Source organism: Loxodonta africana, chromosome 24 (assembly GCF_030014295.1).
Source record: "Loxodonta africana isolate mLoxAfr1 chromosome 24, mLoxAfr1.hap2, whole genome shotgun sequence".
NCBI classification, from domain to species: domain Eukaryota; kingdom Metazoa; phylum Chordata; class Mammalia; order Proboscidea; family Elephantidae; genus Loxodonta; species Loxodonta africana.
Window position 1 is genome coordinate 34,776,589 of NC_087365.1, and position 20,680 is coordinate 34,797,268.

General features: G+C 49.6%; 1 protein-coding gene across 17 annotated transcripts in view; it reads left to right on the forward strand.

Annotated features, from left to right (window-relative positions):
* Window positions 1-20,338, forward strand: part of CEP250 (centrosomal protein 250) — a 53,769-nt gene extending 33,431 nt beyond the window's left edge. For 12 of the 17 annotated variants that reach the window (XM_064276017.1, XM_064276016.1, XM_064276027.1 and 9 more), the window contains 11 exons: window positions 360-498; window positions 1,507-1,849; window positions 2,561-2,682; window positions 3,678-3,798; window positions 4,887-5,008; window positions 5,491-8,094; window positions 10,813-10,926; window positions 11,106-11,255; window positions 11,756-11,857; window positions 12,955-13,017; window positions 14,659-20,336. In XM_064276017.1, the coding sequence (XP_064132087.1) occupies window positions 360-498; window positions 1,507-1,849; window positions 2,561-2,682; window positions 3,678-3,798; window positions 4,887-5,008; window positions 5,491-8,094; window positions 10,813-10,926; window positions 11,106-11,255; window positions 11,756-11,857; window positions 12,955-13,017; window positions 14,659-14,934 (4,156 nt within the window). In that variant the 3' untranslated portion in view covers window positions 14,935-20,336. Of the gene's footprint in view, window positions 1-359; window positions 499-1,506; window positions 1,850-2,560; window positions 2,683-3,677; window positions 3,799-4,886; window positions 5,009-5,490; window positions 8,095-10,812; window positions 10,927-11,105; window positions 11,256-11,755; window positions 11,858-12,954; window positions 13,018-14,658 lie in introns of all 17 variants that reach the window. The other 5 variants (XM_064276029.1, XM_064276030.1, XM_023550187.2 and 2 more) reach the window with 3 other exon arrangements.
* Window positions 20,339-20,680: the final 342 nt, after the last annotated feature.

The following is a 20,680-nucleotide window of genomic DNA, read 5'->3' on the forward strand; positions in this document are numbered from 1 at the left end:
CAGTTGCTTTTTACTGAGCTAGAGAACGTAGTAAAAGGCGATAGCTGTGGGCGAGGGGAAGCGCAGAGGGGATGGGAAGTTTTGGACAGGTTGAGTTTGAGGTACTTGTCTGGAATACCTGGAATTTGCCAGAGAAGAGTAAGTCGTGTCATTAAAATGAAGTGCTCCATGCATGCAGGATCTAGGGCAGTACTTGGCATTCAGTAGGTGCTCAGTAAAAGTAGCTGTTATTTACACTATAATCATTATCATTACCCTTTCTACCTGCATTACTAATGCTGTATTTAGGAAACAGATGAGAAGGTAGTTCTTTGTTTCCCTGAGAGAATGCCCCAGCCCTCTGACCCCTCTCATTTTAGCCTGACTCAATCCCTGGTGGAAAAGGAACAGAAACTTCTTGTTTTGCAAGAAGCTGACTCTGCTCGACAACAAGAGCTGAACTCCTTGCGCCAGGACATGCAGGAGGCCCAGGGAGGGCAGAAAGAGCTCAGTGCCCAGGTACTTCCCACCCTGATTATGAGCCCTGCTTCCTTGGTGGAAGCCTGTCCAGGAGTGGCAGGATGATTGTTCAGAGTTCCCTCACTGAGAGGCCATTGTCTTGTTCCATACTACAGAATAGGCTGTGACCTCAGTAGCCCTGGCAGGAGAGGGCAGCCAGGGCTGGGCAGGGTGGGGGCTTGGAAACCTGACCCAGAGATGACAATGGCCCTTGACATTGGGAATGTGACAACCTAGAACATAGTGCCCAAAGTGGTAGAGCACACGTGAGCCTGCTTCACATACAGCCACATCTAAGACACAGCTTGGGGAATTGAGCGACAAGTACTGTGCCAGTTAGGTAGGCAGCAATAAGTGGACTTTCCAGGGACTCAGTCTACTCACAGCAGGACCCCAGACCTTGGGTGCAGAAGAAAGATGGAGTTGGGAGGGGAAGGGGAGGAGAGTTAAGAGCTAGACAGTAGGTTGCAGCAGTTAAGGTGCAGGTCTGTTGTTAGATAATCCCGGGTTTGACTCCCAGCTGTACTGCTTCCCAGTTGTGTGAGCATCAGTTTCTTCATCCATAAAATACGATGACAATCCTAACCGTTATAGGAATATGAGGAAACAATGGGATTGTGGACCTAAAGTGTCAAGAACACAGTAAGCATCCAGTAAATGGCAGGCATTATTATTGTGACTGCTCAATGTCAAGTGTCAGGGCAGAGTTCTAATCCTAGCAGAAAGCTGCCATATCTGCCAGGGGAACCGGAGCAAAAGCCCATTTCTGTAGCCCGGGCCCATGTGTCCAGCATCAGGGGAAGGCCAATCGGTAGATAGGCATCTACCTACTAGGTGTCAGATCTAGGCTAACACTCATTTCAGAGCCCTGCCTACTTATTGAAGAGCTGACCCCACTGAAATCCCTCCAGCCCTGATCAAGGTTTGCACAGGGATTGAGTGAGATCTGGCCCAGGAGGAAAAAGCACCCCCTCCCTGCTCCAAGTGACTGCACATCTTCCCTGGCAGGTGGAATTACTGAGGCAGGAGGTGAAGGAAAAGGAGGCTGACTTTCTGGCCCAGGAAGCACAGCTGCTGGAGGAGCTGGAGGCATCCCGGGTCACGGAGCAGCAGCTGCGAGCTTCTTTGTGGGCCCAGGAAGCCAAGGGAGCACAACTCCAGCTGCGACTGAGAAGCATGGAGAGCCAGCTGGAAGCGCTGGCGGCAGAGCAGCGGCCCGGGCACCAGGCCCAGGCCCACCTGGCCAGTCTCTATTCTGTCCTGCAGCAGTGCCTGGGGCCTGTTAGTGAGAGCAGGCCTGACCTCAGTGGTGGGGGAGACTCTGCACCCTCCCTCAGGGGCCCTGAGCCAGGTGAGGCAGCTACCCAGGAACTCAACCCTTTGGGTCAGGCCCAGATCCCAGGGGAAAGGGAAGAGCAATGTAGTTGCTTAGGCAAGGCTGCACCAAGGTTCAGGTCACAGCTTCTGGAATTCATTCTGAGTGAACCCCAGCTCTGCTGTTTGATAGCTGTGTGTCCTTGGGCAAGTCACCTATCCTCTCTGAGCTTAATTTTCTTCAACTATAAAATGAGAATACTAAAATTCCCAGAAGTCCCTGCATGGTGCAAACAGTTAAACACTTGACTACTAGCTGAAAGGTTGGTAATTCGAACCTACCCATTAAGTGCCTCACAAGACAGACCTGGCAGTCTGCTTCCTAAAGGTCACAGCCTTGAAAACTCTATGGAGCAGTTCTACTCTGCATGCGTGAGGTTGCCATGAGCCAGAATTGACTTGATGCCAACTAACAACAACATGAATACCTAATCTCCGAACTTTTCAGAGGAGCTAATGAGATTACAGATGTAAATTAGCTCACAGAGTTCCTGGCACTTACTAAAGGCCTAACACAGTAGCCAGCATTGCCTAGTGCCCTATGTAGAAAATAATGTGAATGAACTGCTAAGAAGGGGTTCTTTGAGGAGAGGAGGGGTCAGTGGTAAGGCCAAAGCATGTCTGGGTGCTATGGCTGTTTCTTTTCATAGAGGCAGCCAGGTCAAGAGGTTGCTCCTCATTTTTTCAGACCAGAATGAAGTTGGGAGCCTCTTTAAAGGAAGGCCCCTTCTGACTGCTCTCTCAGCTGAGGCAGTGGCATCGGCCCTCCACAAGCTTCACCAAGACCTGTGGAAGACTCGACAGGCCCGGGTAGGTCTCTCTGCTCTCTTTCCACCTCCACCTACGGCTTGAGAAAAAGGCTCTGAAGCAGTTTGACCCGTTTTGCTCCTGAGATCATGTTGGGGTGCATTCTACCTCCAGCACTTACCACCTGGCAGCAACGAAAAAGCATTTGGATTTTCTGGGCCTTGGTTTCATTTGTAAAGTAAGGCAAATAATACCTGCCTTACAGGGTAGCTGTGAGGGCTAAATGAGTAAGAGGTTTGAACGAGCCCTGTAAGCTATGAAACTCTTACAGATACATGCTATTGTGTTGCAACATATTTTCCTCTCAGCCATGGATTATTTCCATACCAAGACCTCCAGGAAAAACCTGACAAGCTGGGGGCACGTGATATTTGATGTTGCCATTTACAGGAACATTCTAGGGCTACACCTGACCTAAATGTCCCACAAATTCCCCCTTACAGTGAACTTATCAGTTAACAAAACTTGAGGGCCACCAATGTGCCAACCACTCTGGGATACAAAAGGAGAAAGACCTGATCTCTGCCTTTAAGAATGGCCTGTGACATGGCTGAGAAACGAACCTGCATTCCAATATAAGGCAGAATTAATAGAGTCAATAATAGATGCAACTGTTGTACTGTTGAAACTAGGAGGAAGGGGCAATTCATTCTGACTTGGGAGGGAATTCAGGAAGGATGAGGCGACCTATGAGCTAACTCTTGAAGTCATAGTTCAGGGAGGAAAGAGAAGACACTTGGGCTAGGACTTCAATCAGGAGTTCAGTTTCAAAATACATAGGCTTGACAGAAGGAGATTCTAGCCTCCAGCCATTTGGAGCAGAGCCTGTTATCACTTCAGGAAGTCAGAGAGTTCAGTTACAACCCAGCAGCCTGCGAGTAGGTCCACGATGGCTGGCCACCACAGAGGGTGAGGATGAGGAGAGAGCTTGAGTCTGGGACTGGGACAGCTTTGTGAACGAGGAGGAACTTGAGTTTAGCTGGCCCTTTATTTCCCAGGATGATCTGAAGGATCAGGCCCAGAAGCTGGAACAGCGTCTAACTGTTATTGAGGCTGAGAAGAACCAGGTTCACACAGAGTTGCAGGAGCTACAGAGCCAGCTTTCCCAGTACCAGGAAGGTGAGAAGCTCAAAGCAGGAAGGGGGACTTGGAGGGAAGAGAAAGAAAAGTGGGAAGCCCAGGAGTGGCAGGAGCCGGCCTAGCAGCCACTTTTTCTACTGCTTACCCACAGCTGTGAGAAGGTACCTAGAGGCATTTCAAAATGGGTGATGACCCCCCTTGAGCTGTTTTTCTGCTTTGCTTGACCTTTGAGGGCTATCCTGGAAGAAGGGTTTGGGGGAGACAGATTTGGGGCACTGAGAGGAGGAGCTGGCCGGACTTCCATTTTCTGTCTCTGGAGGAGGTAGAGAATTGAAAACCCAGGACCAGGGCTATGGGAAAATGATAAAATTCTGTGTTGTTTGTGCTTTGTCCAGGTTACTTATTTTTATCATCTCCAACTGTGTCCTCAAAATGATTAGCCTTTGATGGCAGAAGGATTGTCGGCTGGTCAGGGAGATAGCAAGGAGGGGGAATCTGGGAGAACATATTCGTGCCACAACCCAGGGCTGGAAAGAGTGGTGACTGATTGGAGAGGAGAGGAGAGGGTCTTAAAGCTTAAAGCTTGACTCCGGAAGAGAAGAGGACAACTTGGGGAGTGGGCCTAGGCTTTGAGAATGTCCCAGAGAGCTCCCTGAGAGACATACAAATAGAGCCGGCTATTCATTCATTCATCAGAGACTAATCATTTTGAGGACATGGTTGAGAACATAATGCACGTTCCAGAAATGGAAAGCAGCTAACAGAGCAGCCCGTGGTTCTAGGAACCTCAGCAAAATCACAGAATTGGGGCTGGAAGAGACCTCCGATGTCATCTTGCTCAGCCCTGTCTGGTGCCCAGGGTTGAGGATTTATGTGTGTCCGGATGAGGAAGTGTTAGGATGATTATCAGGCAGTGCTGGGTCTGGAAGCAGCAGGGAGCCTAGACAAATAGGAGCAGCTGACAGATGGGAAATGTCTCTATGAAACTGGATGTAATTCTCCCCTTTTCGGCTGTCTTCCTCCTTGAGTCTGTTTCCCCATCCTGCATCTGCCTCCACATGCCTCTTTTCCCCACTCCCCCAGTCATGATCATGGGCCTTGCTTCACTGCCTCTCCTTTTCCCAAAGAGAAATCCAAATGGGAAGGAAAACAGGACGCCCTAGAATCTGAGCTGACGGAACTGCATGAAAGTGTGGCATCCTTACAGAGTCGCCTACGGCAAGCGGAGCTACAGGGAATAGAAGCCCAGGTAAGATGGTGCTGGTTTGGCGGAGGGGATTGCTTTAGGCCCAGGGTTCCAGCTCCTGGGCCCACCTTGGCTTGTGGTCATGCCCCATTTATATGCAGTACCCGGTTTCCTCTAAGTGTCTCAGTCCTTCTGACTGTCCCCATGTCCCGAGGCCCATTATTAAGGCCCCAGTGAAAAAAAAAAACCAGTGAAGCCTCCTTTAATTACTTTTTCTAAGTTGAGGTGGAGATTTTTATCCCTTGCCCTGAAGGACCAGAATAGGGGATGGCTCATTTGCACCAGGTTTTCTCCCGGGCATAGCAGAGCCCTGGGATGTGGTAGGAATGTTCATTTTCAGTGTCAGCTTAAGTGAAATGCACCAGATCTTTTTGCCCAAGCTTTTGTCACTGCTGGTACCACAGGGTAACAGTGGGAAGGGCCTGCATTGGAACAACAATATCAGGGAAGTGTAGTCTAAGGTGGTTTTACATCTTGTTTTCCAGAATGAGCGAGAGCTACTTCAGGCAGCAAAGGAGAACCTGACAGCCCAGGTGGAACATCTGCAAGCATCTATCACAGAAGCGAGGGCCCAAGCAAATGCTGCTGGGGTCCTGGAAGAATACCTGAGAACTGCCCGCTCAGCCCTGAAACTGAAAAATGAGCAGGTGGAAAGTGAGCGTGAGAAAGCCCAGGCTCTGCAAGAACAGGGCGAACTGAAGGTGGCCCAAGGGAAGGCTTTGCAGGAGAATCTGGCCCTCCTGGCCCAGGCCCTATCTAAAAGAGAAGAGGAGGTGGAGACTTTACGGGGGAAAATCCAGGAACTTGAGACGCAACGGGAAATGCAGAAGGCTGCTCTGGAAGTGCTATCTCTGGACCTAAAGAAGAGGAACCAAGAGGTGGATCTGCAACAAGAACAGATTCAGGAGCTGGAGAAGTGTAGGTCTGTTTTAGAGCATCTGCCCGTGGCCGTCCAGGAGCGAGAGCAGAAGCTGTCTGTGCAGAAGGAGCAGATCGAAGAGCTTGAGAAGGACCGGGCGACCCAGCGGAACATCTTGGAACGTCAGCTTCTAGAACTTGAGAAGAAGGCCCAAGTGATTGAGTCCCAGAGAGGCCAGATTCAGGATCTGAAAAAGCAGTTGGTTACCCTGGAATGCCTGGCCCTGGAGCTAGAGGAAAATCATCACAAAATGGAGTGCCAGCAAAAGGCAATCGAGGAGCTGGAAGGCCAAAGGGAAATGCAGAGGGTGACTCTGACCCACATGACACTGGACCTGGAGGAAAGGGGCCAGGAGCTGCAGGCCCAAAGCAACCAGATCCAGGAGCTGGAGAGCCACAGCACCCTCCTGGCAGGGGAGCTCCGGGAGAGGGGCCAGGAGGTGAAGTGCCAGCGAGAACAGATCGAGGAGCTGCAGAGGCAGAAGGAGCGTCTGACCCAGGATCTTGAGAGGAGGGACCAGGAGATGAGGCTCCAGAAGGAGAGGATTCAGGTCCTAGAAGATCAGAGGACACTACAGACCAAGATTCTAGAGGAGGATCTAGAACAGATCAAGTTGTCCTTGAGGGAGCGAGGCCGGGAGCTGGCCATTCAGAGACCACACACGCAGGAGCGGGCAGAGGAAGGGAAAGGCCAGAGTAAGGCACAGCGCGGGAGCCTTGAGCACATGAAGCTGATCCTGCGTGACAAGGAGAAGGAGGTGGAATGCCAGCAGGAGAGGATCCAGGAACTTGAGGAGCACAAGGACCAGCTGGAACAGCAGCTCCAGGGCCTACACAGGAAGGTGGGCGAGGCCAGCCTGCTCCTGACACAGCGAGAGCAGGAGGTGGTGGTCCTGCAGCGGCACCTGCAGGAAGCCAGGGAACAAGGGCAGCTGAAAGAACAGTCACTTCAGGATCAGTTGGAAGATGCCCAGAGGACGCTGGTCCAGAGGAACCAGGAGCTGGAGACCCTGCAGCAGGAACAGCGGCAGGCCCAGGGGCAGGAGGAGAATGTGAGGGAACAGGCACGCTCACTCCAGGGAGCTCTGGAGCAGGCCCATGTGACACTGAAGGAGCACCAGGAGGAGCTTGAGGAACACAAGGAGCAGGTGCGAAGACTCCAGGAAGAGCTGGCAGTGGAGGGACAGCAGGTACAGGCCCTGGAGGAGGTGTTGGGTGACCTGAGGGCTGAGTCTCGGGAGCAGGAGGAAGCCCTGCTGGCCCTCCAGCAGCAGTGTGCTGAGCGGGCACAGGAGCATGAGGCAGAGGTCAGGGCCCTGCAGGACAGCTGGCTGCAGGCAGAGGCAGTGCTCAAGGAACAGGACCAGGAGCTGGAGGCCCTGCGGGCAGATAGCCAGTCCTGCCAGCATCGGGAGGAAGCTGCCCGGGACCAGGTGGAGGCCCTCCAGGAGGCCCTTAGCAAAGCACAGGCTGCCCTGCAGGAGAAAGAACAGCATCTCCTTGGACAGGCAGAGTTGAACCACAGCCTGGAGGCCAGCACTGCCACCCTGCAGGCTACGCTGGACTCCTGCCAGGCACAAACCCGGCAGCTGGAGGAGGCCCTGAGGATGCGGGAAAGTGAGATCCAGAACCAGGATCTTCGACACCAGGAGGCCATGCAGCAGCTCCAGCAGGCACTTGCCCAGAGAGATGAAGAGCTGAAACACCAGAAGGAACAGGGGCAGCTGCTGGAGAAGTTTCTGGCCCAGAGGGACCGAGAGGATGTGGTCCAAGGGGGGCAGAGGAAAGAAGAGGAAGAGATGAGGGAGCTTCATGAGAATCTAAGGGAGCTCCAACTGACTCTAGCCCAAAAGGAAGAGGAGATCTTGGAACTGAGAGAAGCCCAGCAAAGGAGGAACCCAGAGGACTCACCCCAAAGCCACAAAGCCTCCCCAGTGGAGAAGTCCTCTCCAACATTTGATTCTTTAGTACCCAGGATGCAACAGGAGCTGGAGCGACTACAGGGAGCCCTGAAGCAGACAGAGGCCAGGGAGATCGAGTGGAGGGAAAAGGCCCAGGACTTGGCACTATCCCTGGCCCAGAGCAAGGCCAGTATCAGCAGTCTGCAGGAGGTGGCCATGTTCCTACAAGCCTCTGTCCTGGAGCGGGACTCGGAGCAGCAGAAGCTGCAGGTGAGTCACTGCAGGAGTGTAAGGGCCTGGGGCAGAGCCCATCTGGCTGAGCTCAGGGCGTGCTGCCATTGTGGGCCTTGTGGCACCTTAGAGGGATGAGAAAGCTGAGATCAGGAGCACTGCTGTTTAATGGAACTGGGATACTATGCTAGCCCTGCCCTCACAGAGCTTACTGTCTGGTGGATAAGCAGATATAATGCAGTGTGATGGGAAGGGAAGTGCAGTGTGCTCTGAGAACACTGGAAGGGCATCTAACCACTCCTGGGGGTGAGTGCTGGGAAGAGTGGCAGTTAAGACTAGATCTGAAGGGGCCAGTAAGGAATTAGCCAAGCGCCTATAGGGAATGAGCTTTCTGAGCAAGAGGGAAAAGGAGGAAGAAGAGCAGGAAACATCTGTGTAGGTGCTTTAGGCTGCCTGGGACATAGATGAGGGAGTTGGCTAGAGAACAAAGGACAGCAGATGCCTCATCATTCAGGGCTTGTAAGCCACGCTGAGGAACCTGGGTGACCATGGGAAGCAGGCGAAGGGTTTGGGACAGGGGGGCAACATGATCAGATACACAATTCAGAAGAAAGATCGTTCTTGCTGCTGTGTGGGGCAATAGTAGATCTGGGGAGACCAGCTAAGAGGCTGTAATACAAGTCCAGGGATGCGGTGGTAACCTAAGATAGTAAGAGTGTGGATGGAGACTCATGGGTGGATTTAGGAGTTTCATTGGACTTCTGGCATTGATTGGCCTTGAGGTTGGGGGAGTAAAGAAAGGGCAGAAAGATGTCAAGGACAACACCCAGGTTTCTGGCTGAAGCAACTGGCTTGATGATAGTACAGTTCACTGAGATGAGGAAAAGTAGGTTTGAGGAAGAGGACTGGGATGATGAGTTCAGTTTGGAAATGGAGTGAGACATCTGTGGGACATGCAAGGGGAGACACCCAGTAGGCAGATTTGTAAAGTGGTCTGGAATTCAAAAATGAATTTGGGTATAGAGACAGAGACTTTGGAGTCATCAACAGTTAGGAAGAAGTGTGTTCCTCTGGGTAGAATGGTGAGTGAGAAAGGAAATGGGCTTAGGATAGAACGTTGGGGTATAACATTTAACCTCAGGGTCAGGGACCATGTCTTAGTCACCTCTGTGCCCCAGCACTAAGCACAAGGCCTGTACAGAGTAGGCAATTGGGAAAGATTGGTTGACTGATAGACATAGATAGGCATTGCCCCTTTTATCAAGAGGAACCCAGCCCATTTTTCCAGGGGAATTGACTCACATCCTGGTCCTCTGAACTTGGCTAAACCCCAGAAGGCCCCTCCCTCATCTCAGACACACAACCCTCAAGTACTCTCTTTGAGGGAGCTCACAAAGCACTACTCTTGATAATGGGCAATGTCTAAAGAGGGAATTAAGTTTATGAACTTTGGAGTCAAGTTCTTTGGTTGAAATTACAGTTCTGCAATTTATTAGCAGCGTGACCCTGGGTAACTGCCTTCATTTCTCTGATCCTTGGTTTTCTCATCTATACAATAGGACTATGATAGCACCAACTCCATTGGGTCATTCTGAGTACAAAGTATAACACATACAGAGTACCTAGCTTAGACATGAAGGAAGCCATCAACATGTGGAACTCTTTTCCTATTTCCAGAACTACTCTTACAGGGCACTTCCCATCCCTTTTGGGTTACTGAGCAGTGAAAGTTCACTCAATAATGTCACTACACCCAAACACTCAAGGGCATCTTTCAGATGCAGCCCCTCAACATAGTAAGACATTTTTATTAAGTTTTTTTTTTTTATTTTACATGTCAGCCACTGTGTATTCCTACTTTCTTCCACAACAACCCTGAAAAGTAGGAACCGGTATTATCCTCATTTTAGCGTTGAGGAATGGAGACTCAGAGAAGTAACGTGCCCAAGGCCACACAGCTGGTAAATGGTAGAGCTACATTAGACTTCAGCAGTCTGACTCCAGAACCCAGCCTATTTTACCACCAAGTTCTTTTTCTCTCCCAGACAGCATCATTTTCTTTTGTCTGTCTCTCTTCTTGTCCATTACCATCTATGAAACATAGGGTGCCTAGAAAATATATAGCATTAGCTTTCTCCGTTTATCCAAAGAATTTAATCCCCTAAGATTTGACCTATGCTTCCCAGAGCATGTAGTCCTTTTACAAACGAGGAAGTCGGGGTTTGGAGAGAGCTCATATCTTCACTGAGGTCACATAGCAAATACTGAAAACCAAACCTGTTGCCATCGAGTTGATTCTGACTCAGCGGCCCTATAGGACAGAGTAGAACTGCCCTATAGGGTTTCCAAGGAGCCCCTGGTGGATTCGAACTGCTGACCTTTGGGTTAGCAGCTGTAGCTCTTAACCGCTATGCCACATAGCCAGTAAGTGGTGACATAACACCCAGATTCCATGCCTCTCCACAGGACCTCAGAGCACTTAATCACTTCGCTTTGTGGGACATCTAGAAAGGCTGGACTTCCAGTCCTAGTTCGCTTACTAGCTTACCATATACCCTTGGATAGATGTGTCTCTGATCCTTTGTTTTATCCATCTGTAAAAGGAAGGTTCTGGACTAGAATAGCTCAGAGGCCCTGGGAAAAATAAGATTGTAACCTGATAAGAAGAGCAAGCTGGCTTTTATGAGGATGGAGGGCAGGGTAGGCCTAGATATGAGGTTGGCATGGTATGATTTTGTTCCACACCTTGATACCCAGGATGAGTTGGACCTTACCAGACAGGCTCTGGAGAAGGAGCGGCTGCACAGCCCAGGCCCGACCAGAAGAGCTGAGCCAGGGGCTAGAGGAGAGCAAACTGTACAGCCGGGAGTGGTGAGCTAGAGCCCTGTGGGAACAGATGGCCCAGGAGGGAGCTCCTATCCAGGAGCTTGTCCCCTTCCCTTGGGAGCTGTATCCCTGAAGCCCAGGCCTGCCAGATTTTCCCTGCGTCCTCTCTCTGCTCCCCACCTATCTGAGAGGCTGCCCAGGTGAGATTCACAGGTTCCCCACAGGTCTCGGGAGTGGAGGCTGAGCCTAGTCCTGGGATGGAGGAGAAGCAGAGACAAAGGCTTGAGCAGCTACAGCAAGCAGTGGCGCGGCTAGAGATTGACCGGAGCAGGCTGCAGCGCCACAATGTCCAGCTGCGGACCGCCTTGGAACAGGTGAGCAGCTTCCTCTGTCCCCAGCTCCCTCCTTGGGGGTAGGCATGCAACCTTTGTATTCAGCAAACTACAGCCCACGGGCCAAATCCAGCCCACTGCTTATTTTTGAAAACAAAGTTTTATTGGAATCCAGCCATGCCGCATTCATTTATGTGTTGTCTAGGGCTGTTTTCCTGCTGCAACAGCAGAGTTGAGTAGTTGCACAGAGACCATGTGACCCACAAAGCCTAAGATATTTACTGCAGAATAAGTGTGCTGACCCTTGCACACTTGACCTTGAGAGCATGACCCTCCCCTTGAGGACCTCTGCCCCAGGAGCACCTCTTTGCACTCAGGGCTGCCCTAGCATGTACTTTCCTCAGCCCAGGAGTTTTGGTTCCCATGGCTGCTGTCCTCTCACACCCACTCACCCATGCACTGGCCCCCTCTCTTGAGAGACAACTCTGCTCCAGACCGAGAGGCAAAAACCAAGTCTTGATTTCTTGCTGGCATCTGGGCAGGTGGAGCGGGAGCGGAGGAAGCTGAAGAGGGACTCCATACGTGCTTCCCGGGCAGGGGTCCTAGAGATCGGTGAAGCCACAGCACCACCACCCACACAACAGGTTTGCCACCTCACAGTGCCTAACCTGCAAACCCCAAAACCCACTGCTGTCGAGTTGATTCCAACTCATAGCGACCCTACGGGACAGAGTAGAACTGCCCCATAGGGTTTCCAAAAAGCAGCTGGTGGATTTGAACTGCTGACCTCTTGGTTAGCATTTCCAGCCACCCAGAAACTCAGCCCTAGGCCATCCATGGAGGGAAGACATCCGCTTCAGCCAATCCCGAGAGCCGTTCCTGACTGGCCCCAGGGAGGAGGCCTAGCTTCAGTGGGTGGGGGGTGGAGTTAAGGCCAGCAGGCCTGTCTTCTGAGGAACTCTGAAAGCCTTCACTAAGATCTAATCTGCCTCGCCACCGCCCCCGACCAGAGCCTTGGGCTGCCTGAGAGCAAGCCTCACTGGGCTTCTGGTCAGAATCCCTGATATGTAGGTGCTGTGTGGTACCTGCCAGCCCCTGATGTACCCAGGAGCTTGATGGCAGCTTTGCGGGTCTCTTAGACCTCCTTGCCTCTTCCGGTATTGAGTTTATAAAACTATGGTCTGTGGTATTTCCCAGGGCCAGAGTCCCCTTTGTGGGTAAGGGGTTCAGGAAAAAAAACCCAAACCAGTACTCTTTGCTAATGTATGCCTATCGGTATCCATAGCCCTGCAGCCTGCCAGGGAGGGATTGTGTCTGGTGGCTGAGCACCTCCCAGCTCTCCACCCCCTTTTCTTTAAGTGAGAGCTTCCCAAGGGCAAGCACCTTGTCTGACTTCCCCTCTGCATCTTTGGCTCACAGCACAGAGCTAGCACAGAATAGATGCATGGTATACATCTATTAAATGAAGAAGTGCCTCAAAGAAGCAAATGCCACCCAAGCCTCTTTGATGTTCAGCATCAGGTCTCCATGGGCATTACCCATTAGGCTGGCATAGGCCCTCCTGGGCCTCTCCTTAACCCAGGGCCATGTGTCCCAAAGAGGTCCAGTCTGATTGCAGGCACTTCTGGCCCATAGCCCTTGCCCAGGCCCCCCAAATTGTGATAAGATAGCTGGAGGATGCCTGCAGAAACTCCAGAGAGGAAAAGCCTATTCCAGTAGGAATGGTATTTGTCTTCCACAGGATGGGATAGGAGGACAGAAGGGTTTCTCCGATGTCAAGCATGTGGCTGAACTGCAGAAAGAGGTACATTCTGGAAAAATCCATTGTCCAAGTCCTTTTACCCTCCTTTTTGCATGCAGGCAACAAGGCTTTAGTGTCTGCATGTGCTTGGCCCTTTGTGCACCTCCTCAGGAGAGAGGAAATAGTGCTTGCCTTCAGAGAACTTCAATCTATGTGGGGAGGCAAAAGGAGCCCTAGTCCCAATTCAGAGGGCGGGAGTGGGGAAAAAAAGCATGATCTAGGCCCCAGGCCTGCAGATTCATACTTAGGAAGGGGAAGGAAAAGGAAGAGGGTTCAGGAGCAGACAGAAGATTCTAGGAGGACAGACTAAAACAAACAGAATTATCCTGGCCTCCTCTGCCTCCAAGTGCACCCTTGCTGGCAAGGCTGTTGCCAGCACACCAGCAGAGTAGCCTGGCACCAGGACCACGATCCATACCTCATAGCCCAGGTCAGGTGGCCACACTCAGGGAAACTGTATAATGTACCTTCTTGCCTCTTAGGTCTCACCTCAACACTGGGGAAACTAGGACTGTAGAATCTTGATTTCTGAGCCTAGTTCAGAAATCAGTAGCCACTCCTGGCAGGGCTTGGCTATCTAGCTAGACATAAATTATTACTTAGAACTCTGTTAAACTCATGAAAAGCAATCCCTGAGACAGGGCCAAGACTCAGGTGAAGCAAGAGAGGCACTTGGGTGCAAAATTTAAGGAGCGCTCTCTCCTGACCTGGCATGTTTCCTTAAATTTTGCTTCCTAGGTGCCTCTTGTCTCACCCTGGTCCCAGACCTGCTCTAAGGTCCCAATAACTTCACTCTCTGGTAGTCTCAGTATACTCATGTGAAAAATAGAAGGGCTAATCAGTGATTAGCGACACCATCTGGGAATCACCTGAGACGCTTTGAAAAAAATACTGTTGCCCAGGGCCTCATCCCAATATAATTAAGCCAGAACAGTTTTTAAAAGCTCCCAAAAGGGCCATGATGGAACTTTCTGCAGTGTTTAAAATGTTCTCTATCTTGATTGGGATGGTGGTTACATGGGTATATACTTTGTCAAAGTCATCAAAATATATATGGGCAGTCCCCGACTTAGGACCGGGTTCTATTCCGATGACTCTGTGAGTCAAATACCTCATTTTTTTTTTTTTCCAGTTTTCATTATTATTGCCTTCTATTATCAGTGTCTTTATAAATCTGATTTTTACTTGTCTTTGGGGCTTGGAAACATTACATAAATACATACCACTGCAACATTGTATGTAATATAGGTAGTCCCCGACTTATGACAGGGTTCCATTCCAACATAAGTGCAATTCGTCATAACTTGAATATGTCGTAAGTCAGGAACCACCTGTATTAAAATCTGGGTATTTTATTACATGTAAATTATCCCTCAATAAGAGAAGCCCTGGTGGCACAGTGGTTAAAAGTTGATAAAAATAGTTGTGCTATTTTTTTTAAAGCTTAGGTTGAGAATCACTAGGTTCTCTGTGGCTCCTAGGCATCCTTCCTCCAAACACCCTAAAGCCTGACTCTGAAATTTGTGTATGTGGTAGAGTTTATTCAAATACTGACCCAACAAGAGCCACAGGAGCACAGAGCAGGCCAAGTTGGGGCAGCTTCGAAGCACTCAGCTCCTCCCTTCTTTGTTCTTCTGTCACCAGGTGGCCCTGCTACGAGCCCAGCTGGCCTTGGAGCGGAAGCAGAAGCAGGACTACATCGCTCGCTCCGTGCAGACCAGCCGCGAGCTAGCAGGCCTGCACCACAACCTCTCCCACTCACTCCTTGCCGTGGCCCAGGCCCCAGAGCCCACTGTCCTAGAGGCCGAGACCCGCAAGCTGGATGAGTCCCTGACCCAAAGCCTGGCATCTCCAGGCCCAATCTTGCTATACCCGAGCCCCAGCCCCAGCCCTAGTGCTGCCCAAGCCACCTCCAGGTAGCAGCCACAGCCAGGGCAGGATATAAGCCAACCTGGAAGCACTCAGATAGGCAGATGATGATTGTCCAGTAAGTCGTGGCCCAATGACACAGCTACAGCTTGCCAAAGGAAGGTTCTGGTTCTCTTGCCCAACCCAGGAGCCCCAGGCCAGCTGACGTTGTCAGGAAGAGGCAAGTAGGAGTCTGGAGGAGAGCCCCAACTCACATGGGAATGAGGTGAATCACATTGACTTACAGGGCCACCCAGAGGGTGCCTTGCTTGCCCTGCTCTTGCCTAGAATTTATTATCCCAGCACTCCACCCTCTCCTTCCCCTTCAACAATAAACCCTCATCTTTGCATTTGTTTGCTGCGCCTCTCGACTCATACAGCTGGGCAGCAACAGCACATCAAGGCTGCTTATTGAGGAAGAATTTGCCAAATATTCACATCTGGTGGCATGAATATTTGGCTGTCCTGTGCCCTGCTAGAGAAGAGTTACAGAAGAAACACAAGACAAAGCCCCTGTCCACAGAGAGCTTGTAGTCTGATTGATAATAACAGACTAATGCTCATTAATGAGTCAGAGACAATTCTGTGTGTCAACTACAGGTGCTATAAAAATCCCAAGGGAATGGGGAAGGGAGGCATGAAGTGTCCCTTGAGGGATGGAGAAGAGTTGGGAAAGGTGGCTAAGCATATTGGAGAATACTGGTCTGTTTGTGGCAGAGTTTCTGTTGGGCTGAGGCTGGATGCATGGCAAGATTATAGAGGGCCTGGAATCTAGACTTGAACTCATGCGTTATGAAGAAACATCAAAAGTTCTTGCCTTAAAACAAGTTCTGCGGCCTCAAAAGCACCAAGGTGACATTTGGCTAAAGTCAGAGTCTAGCGTTCAAAGCCTCCTTCTGGCCTCATTCCTCTTCTACTCTGGGTGAATGCCCTTGAAGTGTTCCTTCCTGGGCATATCAGCTGGAACTGACTCTGGTCCCCTTGTAGTTCAGCCACGTGTCAAGCCAGTCAAGAGGATGGACTGTGGCAGAACTTGTCACTTACGCACTGGCAGTGGTGGAGGCAGTCTGGACTGAACCCAGCCCACAGGCTTAAGACCCATAGTTGGCAACTTCCTCAAAGTGTAAGAGAGCAGAACAATTTTTAAAGAAGCAGGACGTAGCCTATCATTTCATTGAGGTCTCCAAGGTCAAGGTGAGATTATAAACACATGTGTTTACTATGCCCCCTTAAGTCCCAAATCCTGGTTAATTTTGCAACTAGAAAAACATATTCCAAAGAAATAACAGAAGAGATATTGGACTCCTGGGCTTTTTTGATGCGGTGATATATTTGCCATTGAGAGTCTGGAGTAGAATGTAGACCTTTAAAGCCACCAGGACTCCAGTGAGAAAAAACAAGCTAGGGTTTTATTTAGCAGAGTGATCTCCATCCAGGGTTCACCTGAAGCCCAGTCCCTCCTTGATACTCCAAGTCCCCGTTGAGTCCTTGTCAGCCTGCTGTGGCCTCCAGTGGGCTGAAACAGGTTGGGGACAATCTCATTTGTAGATAACAACCTTTCCCTCACACCATAGCCGAAGGATGATATTGTACTCTGCCTTGGGATTGTGCATGTTGTTCATGAACCAATATTTATCATCCCAGTAATGAGACCACCTTTGGAGATTGTCTGTTCCAAAACCAAACAAGGAGACCTGGGAGATGGGTAAGATAGGAGATGGTCATGGGGTGGCAGGCTGGATCCTGCCCTGCCCCCATGACCGCCAACCATCCATTCAGCAAACATCCACTCAACATCTAGTGTGGCAAGCCACCTCCTTGAGCTGAGAGGGAGAATGCAGTTCACCTTCTCCACAGAAGACAAATACTGGACGCGGTGAGGTGAATACATTCACAGAGTGACCCCAGAGCCCAGAAAAGAGTATCAACTAGCTGCTGCTGATCATATTGAAAGAAGAGAGATTCTCCAGGGAGACAAGGGAAGGGCATTCCAGGTAGAGGGAACAGCATGTGAGAAGGCATGAGGCAACTCTTATGTTTGGGGAACCCCAAGAAGACCAGTGTGTGAACCTGGAAGAACAGATGAGGGGAGCAACCAGATCACGTAGTGTCTGAAAGCCAAGCAGAAAACTTTAGACTTTAACCTGAAGTCCCTGAGAAGACAGAAATTTTTAGTGGCAGAATGATGAAGGCCTGTGAATTGGAGAAGGTCTCTTACCTGGTCACAGGTGTGCAAGGCATAGAACAGAGCCACAAGCCCCAAGGATGGATACTGACCCTGTTTTTTCAGCCAATTTTCCTGGATGTACTTGAGGAAGGTGAGGCTGATCACCAAGACCTGGGGAAGAAAAGGGAGAGGGTTGACGTAAGGCTTGTCCCATGGCTTGCCCACGGCCACATCCTGTTCCTTCACTTTTCCCCTCCTGGGTGTCTCACCTTGTCTTTGCTCTTTTTGTTTCCACCAGGGAACTGGGCTATCTGAAATCTAAAAAAGGATTGAGGGTGGGGGCATTTCAGAGTCATCTGATACAGCAACCCCCTAAAACTGAGGCAATCCAATCCAGCAAGTGTCTCCCTGGAGTCTCCTCTTGTCATCCCCTACAATACCCCCCTTTACTACCATACCCTGGATTTTTTGGCTTCCAAATGAGACTGTCTTCAAACAGTGTATTCATGAACCGCTGCAGACCAGATGAATTCATTGGAAGCACCAGAAGTTGGGTGCCAGGATCTTGAATCCTGACAGCCTCAGGATACATAATGCGCATGGTGGTTGTGTTCCCCACATCTGTCTCAAAACCCTGGACAGGGGCCTGGTTCATCCTTGGAAAGAAGGGCAGGATGGTCGTTTAAGGGAGGAGGAAGATTTGGCTTGACCTTCCTGGTCTCCACCTACTACCCTGAACCCACCTGAGGACCACGTCATGTTGGTTAATCCTGAAGCCTAAGCCAGAGTCTCGTAGGAACCATGAGTTCCCCACCACTGCACAGGTCCGGCAAGGAGACACTTCAGTCTGCTGCTGCTGCTTCCTATTCGTAAACTGCATCTCTGACTTACTCTGAACTCCCTAGGAGCATAAAAAAAAAAAGAAGGGAGGAATTCGACAGCTTAGTTCAGGCTCCAGCTACTTGTGGAAGAAGTTTAGAGCCTGGAGCCATGAACAGGGAGATGGGTAGTGCCTAGGGATGGGGACAGGGACTGAACAGAGGCCCAAATTATACACTGAGCATCCGTAATATAAGAGCATCAGAGGACATAGGTACCTCTGAGCTATGCAGGGGCTCAATGGCTCTTTCAAAGCGTTTGTCAAACCAGTCAGACTCGCCAGGTGTATGGAGGCAGGTGGAGCACTTGAGGGTCCCAGGTGGGCAGCCACACTTTCTGGAAGAGACCCTGGGGCAGTGGCAGTTCTTTGGGAGTGTTCTGGCCATCTCACGGAGATTCTTCTGGCTGAACTCCTGGTCCAGGAAGGAGGCCATCATCCACAACGAAAGCATACAGGTAGCCACCACCAGACCCAGCTTCGCATATCGAACCTTCATCTCTGGCCCCAAAATGTTGGTGTCCCTGGCAGGCAGTAGATTGGCTCTGACAGCTGGTACTGGGGAGGACGAGGGGTTGGGGACACAGACATCCCCAGTATCCCCTGTCCTGATTGCTTCCATCCCTTCCCAACCCACCCCCAACATCTCACCTCTTGCCTCTCTGTCCACCTGCTAACCACTAAAGGGAACTCTGCCAAGGAGATGGAATTCAGCTGGAGGCTGAAAGAAGGGGAGATGTTACAGTTGGTGTGTCCTATGCCCTCCAGGAGGAAGTTGATGCCCAAGGGGCACTTTCATACAGGCCCAGTTATATCAGGGACCTCATCACAGAGGCCACATTGTGACCTTCTCCATGTAAGCTTATGGGCAAGGCCCCCTCCTTCACTTTGGCTTTCAGCCCAGAGCCCAGCTAACAAGGGAGGCTTGGAAGTCAAGTGTTGAAGGGGACAGAAGGGTGAGAAAGTAGAGGATATGGTGCCAAGGCTGATGTGGATGAGCAGAAGGCAGAGAAGGGAGAGGAAGTGTCACTTGCAACCTCCTGGGTCAGACAGAATTTATGATATTGATGAAAGTGAATATTTGTTACTTTCAACCCTTAAAACCTCTCAGGGGTTGACTTCCTTTCCTTTTTGAGAATTGTCACCAAGGTTAATAATCCCTCAGGCAGGAGACTCCCTCTGAGAAAACTCACCCAAGAGAAAAACCTAAAGATGCTGACATTTGGGTATTTCCCCGATAAGAAGACTGGCAGTTCTGTTTCCTTCCTCTTGGAATGCTCCTTGGATCCCATTTGCCATGTTCTGAGAACACCTAAGCAGCCACATGAAGAGGCCCACATGGTGGAGAATCCAGGTCCCCAGCTAATAATCACTACTAAACACCGGCCCGTGCCCCCTGCTGACAGCCAGAATCAACTTGCCATCTATGTGAGTGAGCCATCTTGAAAGTGGTCATCCAATGTGGAACAGGGTGTTGTCCCCACTGAGCTCTGCCCCAATCGTAAAATCATGAACAAAGGATTGTTTCTGTTTCAAGCCACTAAGTTTGGGGGTAGTTTATTAAACAGCAGTAGATAATTGAAACAGTGGCTCATTCTTAAAGCAAAAGATTGTAAGACATTTGAGAAAAGCAAACTAGAGACCAGAGTATACAGAGGAAAGGAACTCAGAGGAAATAAATACAACACAGAGAATAGAACATCTCAAAATCCTGTTATCAGGAGCTGAGAGAAGATTGGGGTCCATGGAGTGTGAACAGGAGCCCATTTAAAGAAGTAACATTCAGATAACTTGCGCTGATGAATGGAAGGGTTATCTTCAGTTTTTTGTTACTGGAAACAGTTCTGCTAAGAACGGTATTATGCACGTATCTTATACACGTAGAAGTTTCTCCGTGTCTACCTAGGAATGTAATTTCTGGGTCAGACAGAGAGTTTGTGAATGTTCGCCTTTTTTTTTTTCACATTTTTTGCCATTGGTGTTTACACCAATGTTTAAGAGATCCGTGGCTCCACGTCCTCTCCATTACTTGACGTAGTTAGACTTTTAACGATTTGCCTATTGAAAATTAGACAGAAAATGGTATCTCATTTGTGGTCTTGATATGAATTTCCCTGATTACCAGTAATGTTGATCAAATGTTTGTAGGCCATGTGCATTTCTTGCCTCTGTAAATGTTTGTCTTTTGCCCATTTTTTCTAATGGGTTGTTTTCACTCTTCTTATTTCAGAATTCTTTATAGTATTGATGCTAACTTTTATCAGTCTTGTGTATAGCAATTATCTTCTCTGAATTTAAAAATTTTTTTAACGTTCTTAAAGGTGTCTTTGGATGAACAAAGTTCTTACATTTAATATAGTCAAATTTTATTTTATAATCAACGCTTTTTGTGTCCTATTTAAGCAATCTTTTCCTACCCCAAGGTCTAAAAAGATATTTATGTGTATTTTCTACTAAAGTTTCTAGTTTTGTTTTTGACATTTAAATTCTTAATCTACCTGGGGTTGATTTTTTCATATATGTGGTAGGAATCCACTGTTATCTTTTTCATACAGACAATCATTTTGTCCAGTTTCATGTATTGAACAGTCCTCACCTACTTCACAAAAGTCATAGATAGCACATAGCATGTACCCAAAAAACAGTTTCTAAAATTCGTATTGACATATAGCACAAATCTAAGATGTACAGACAGAGATTTTACAAAGGTATAT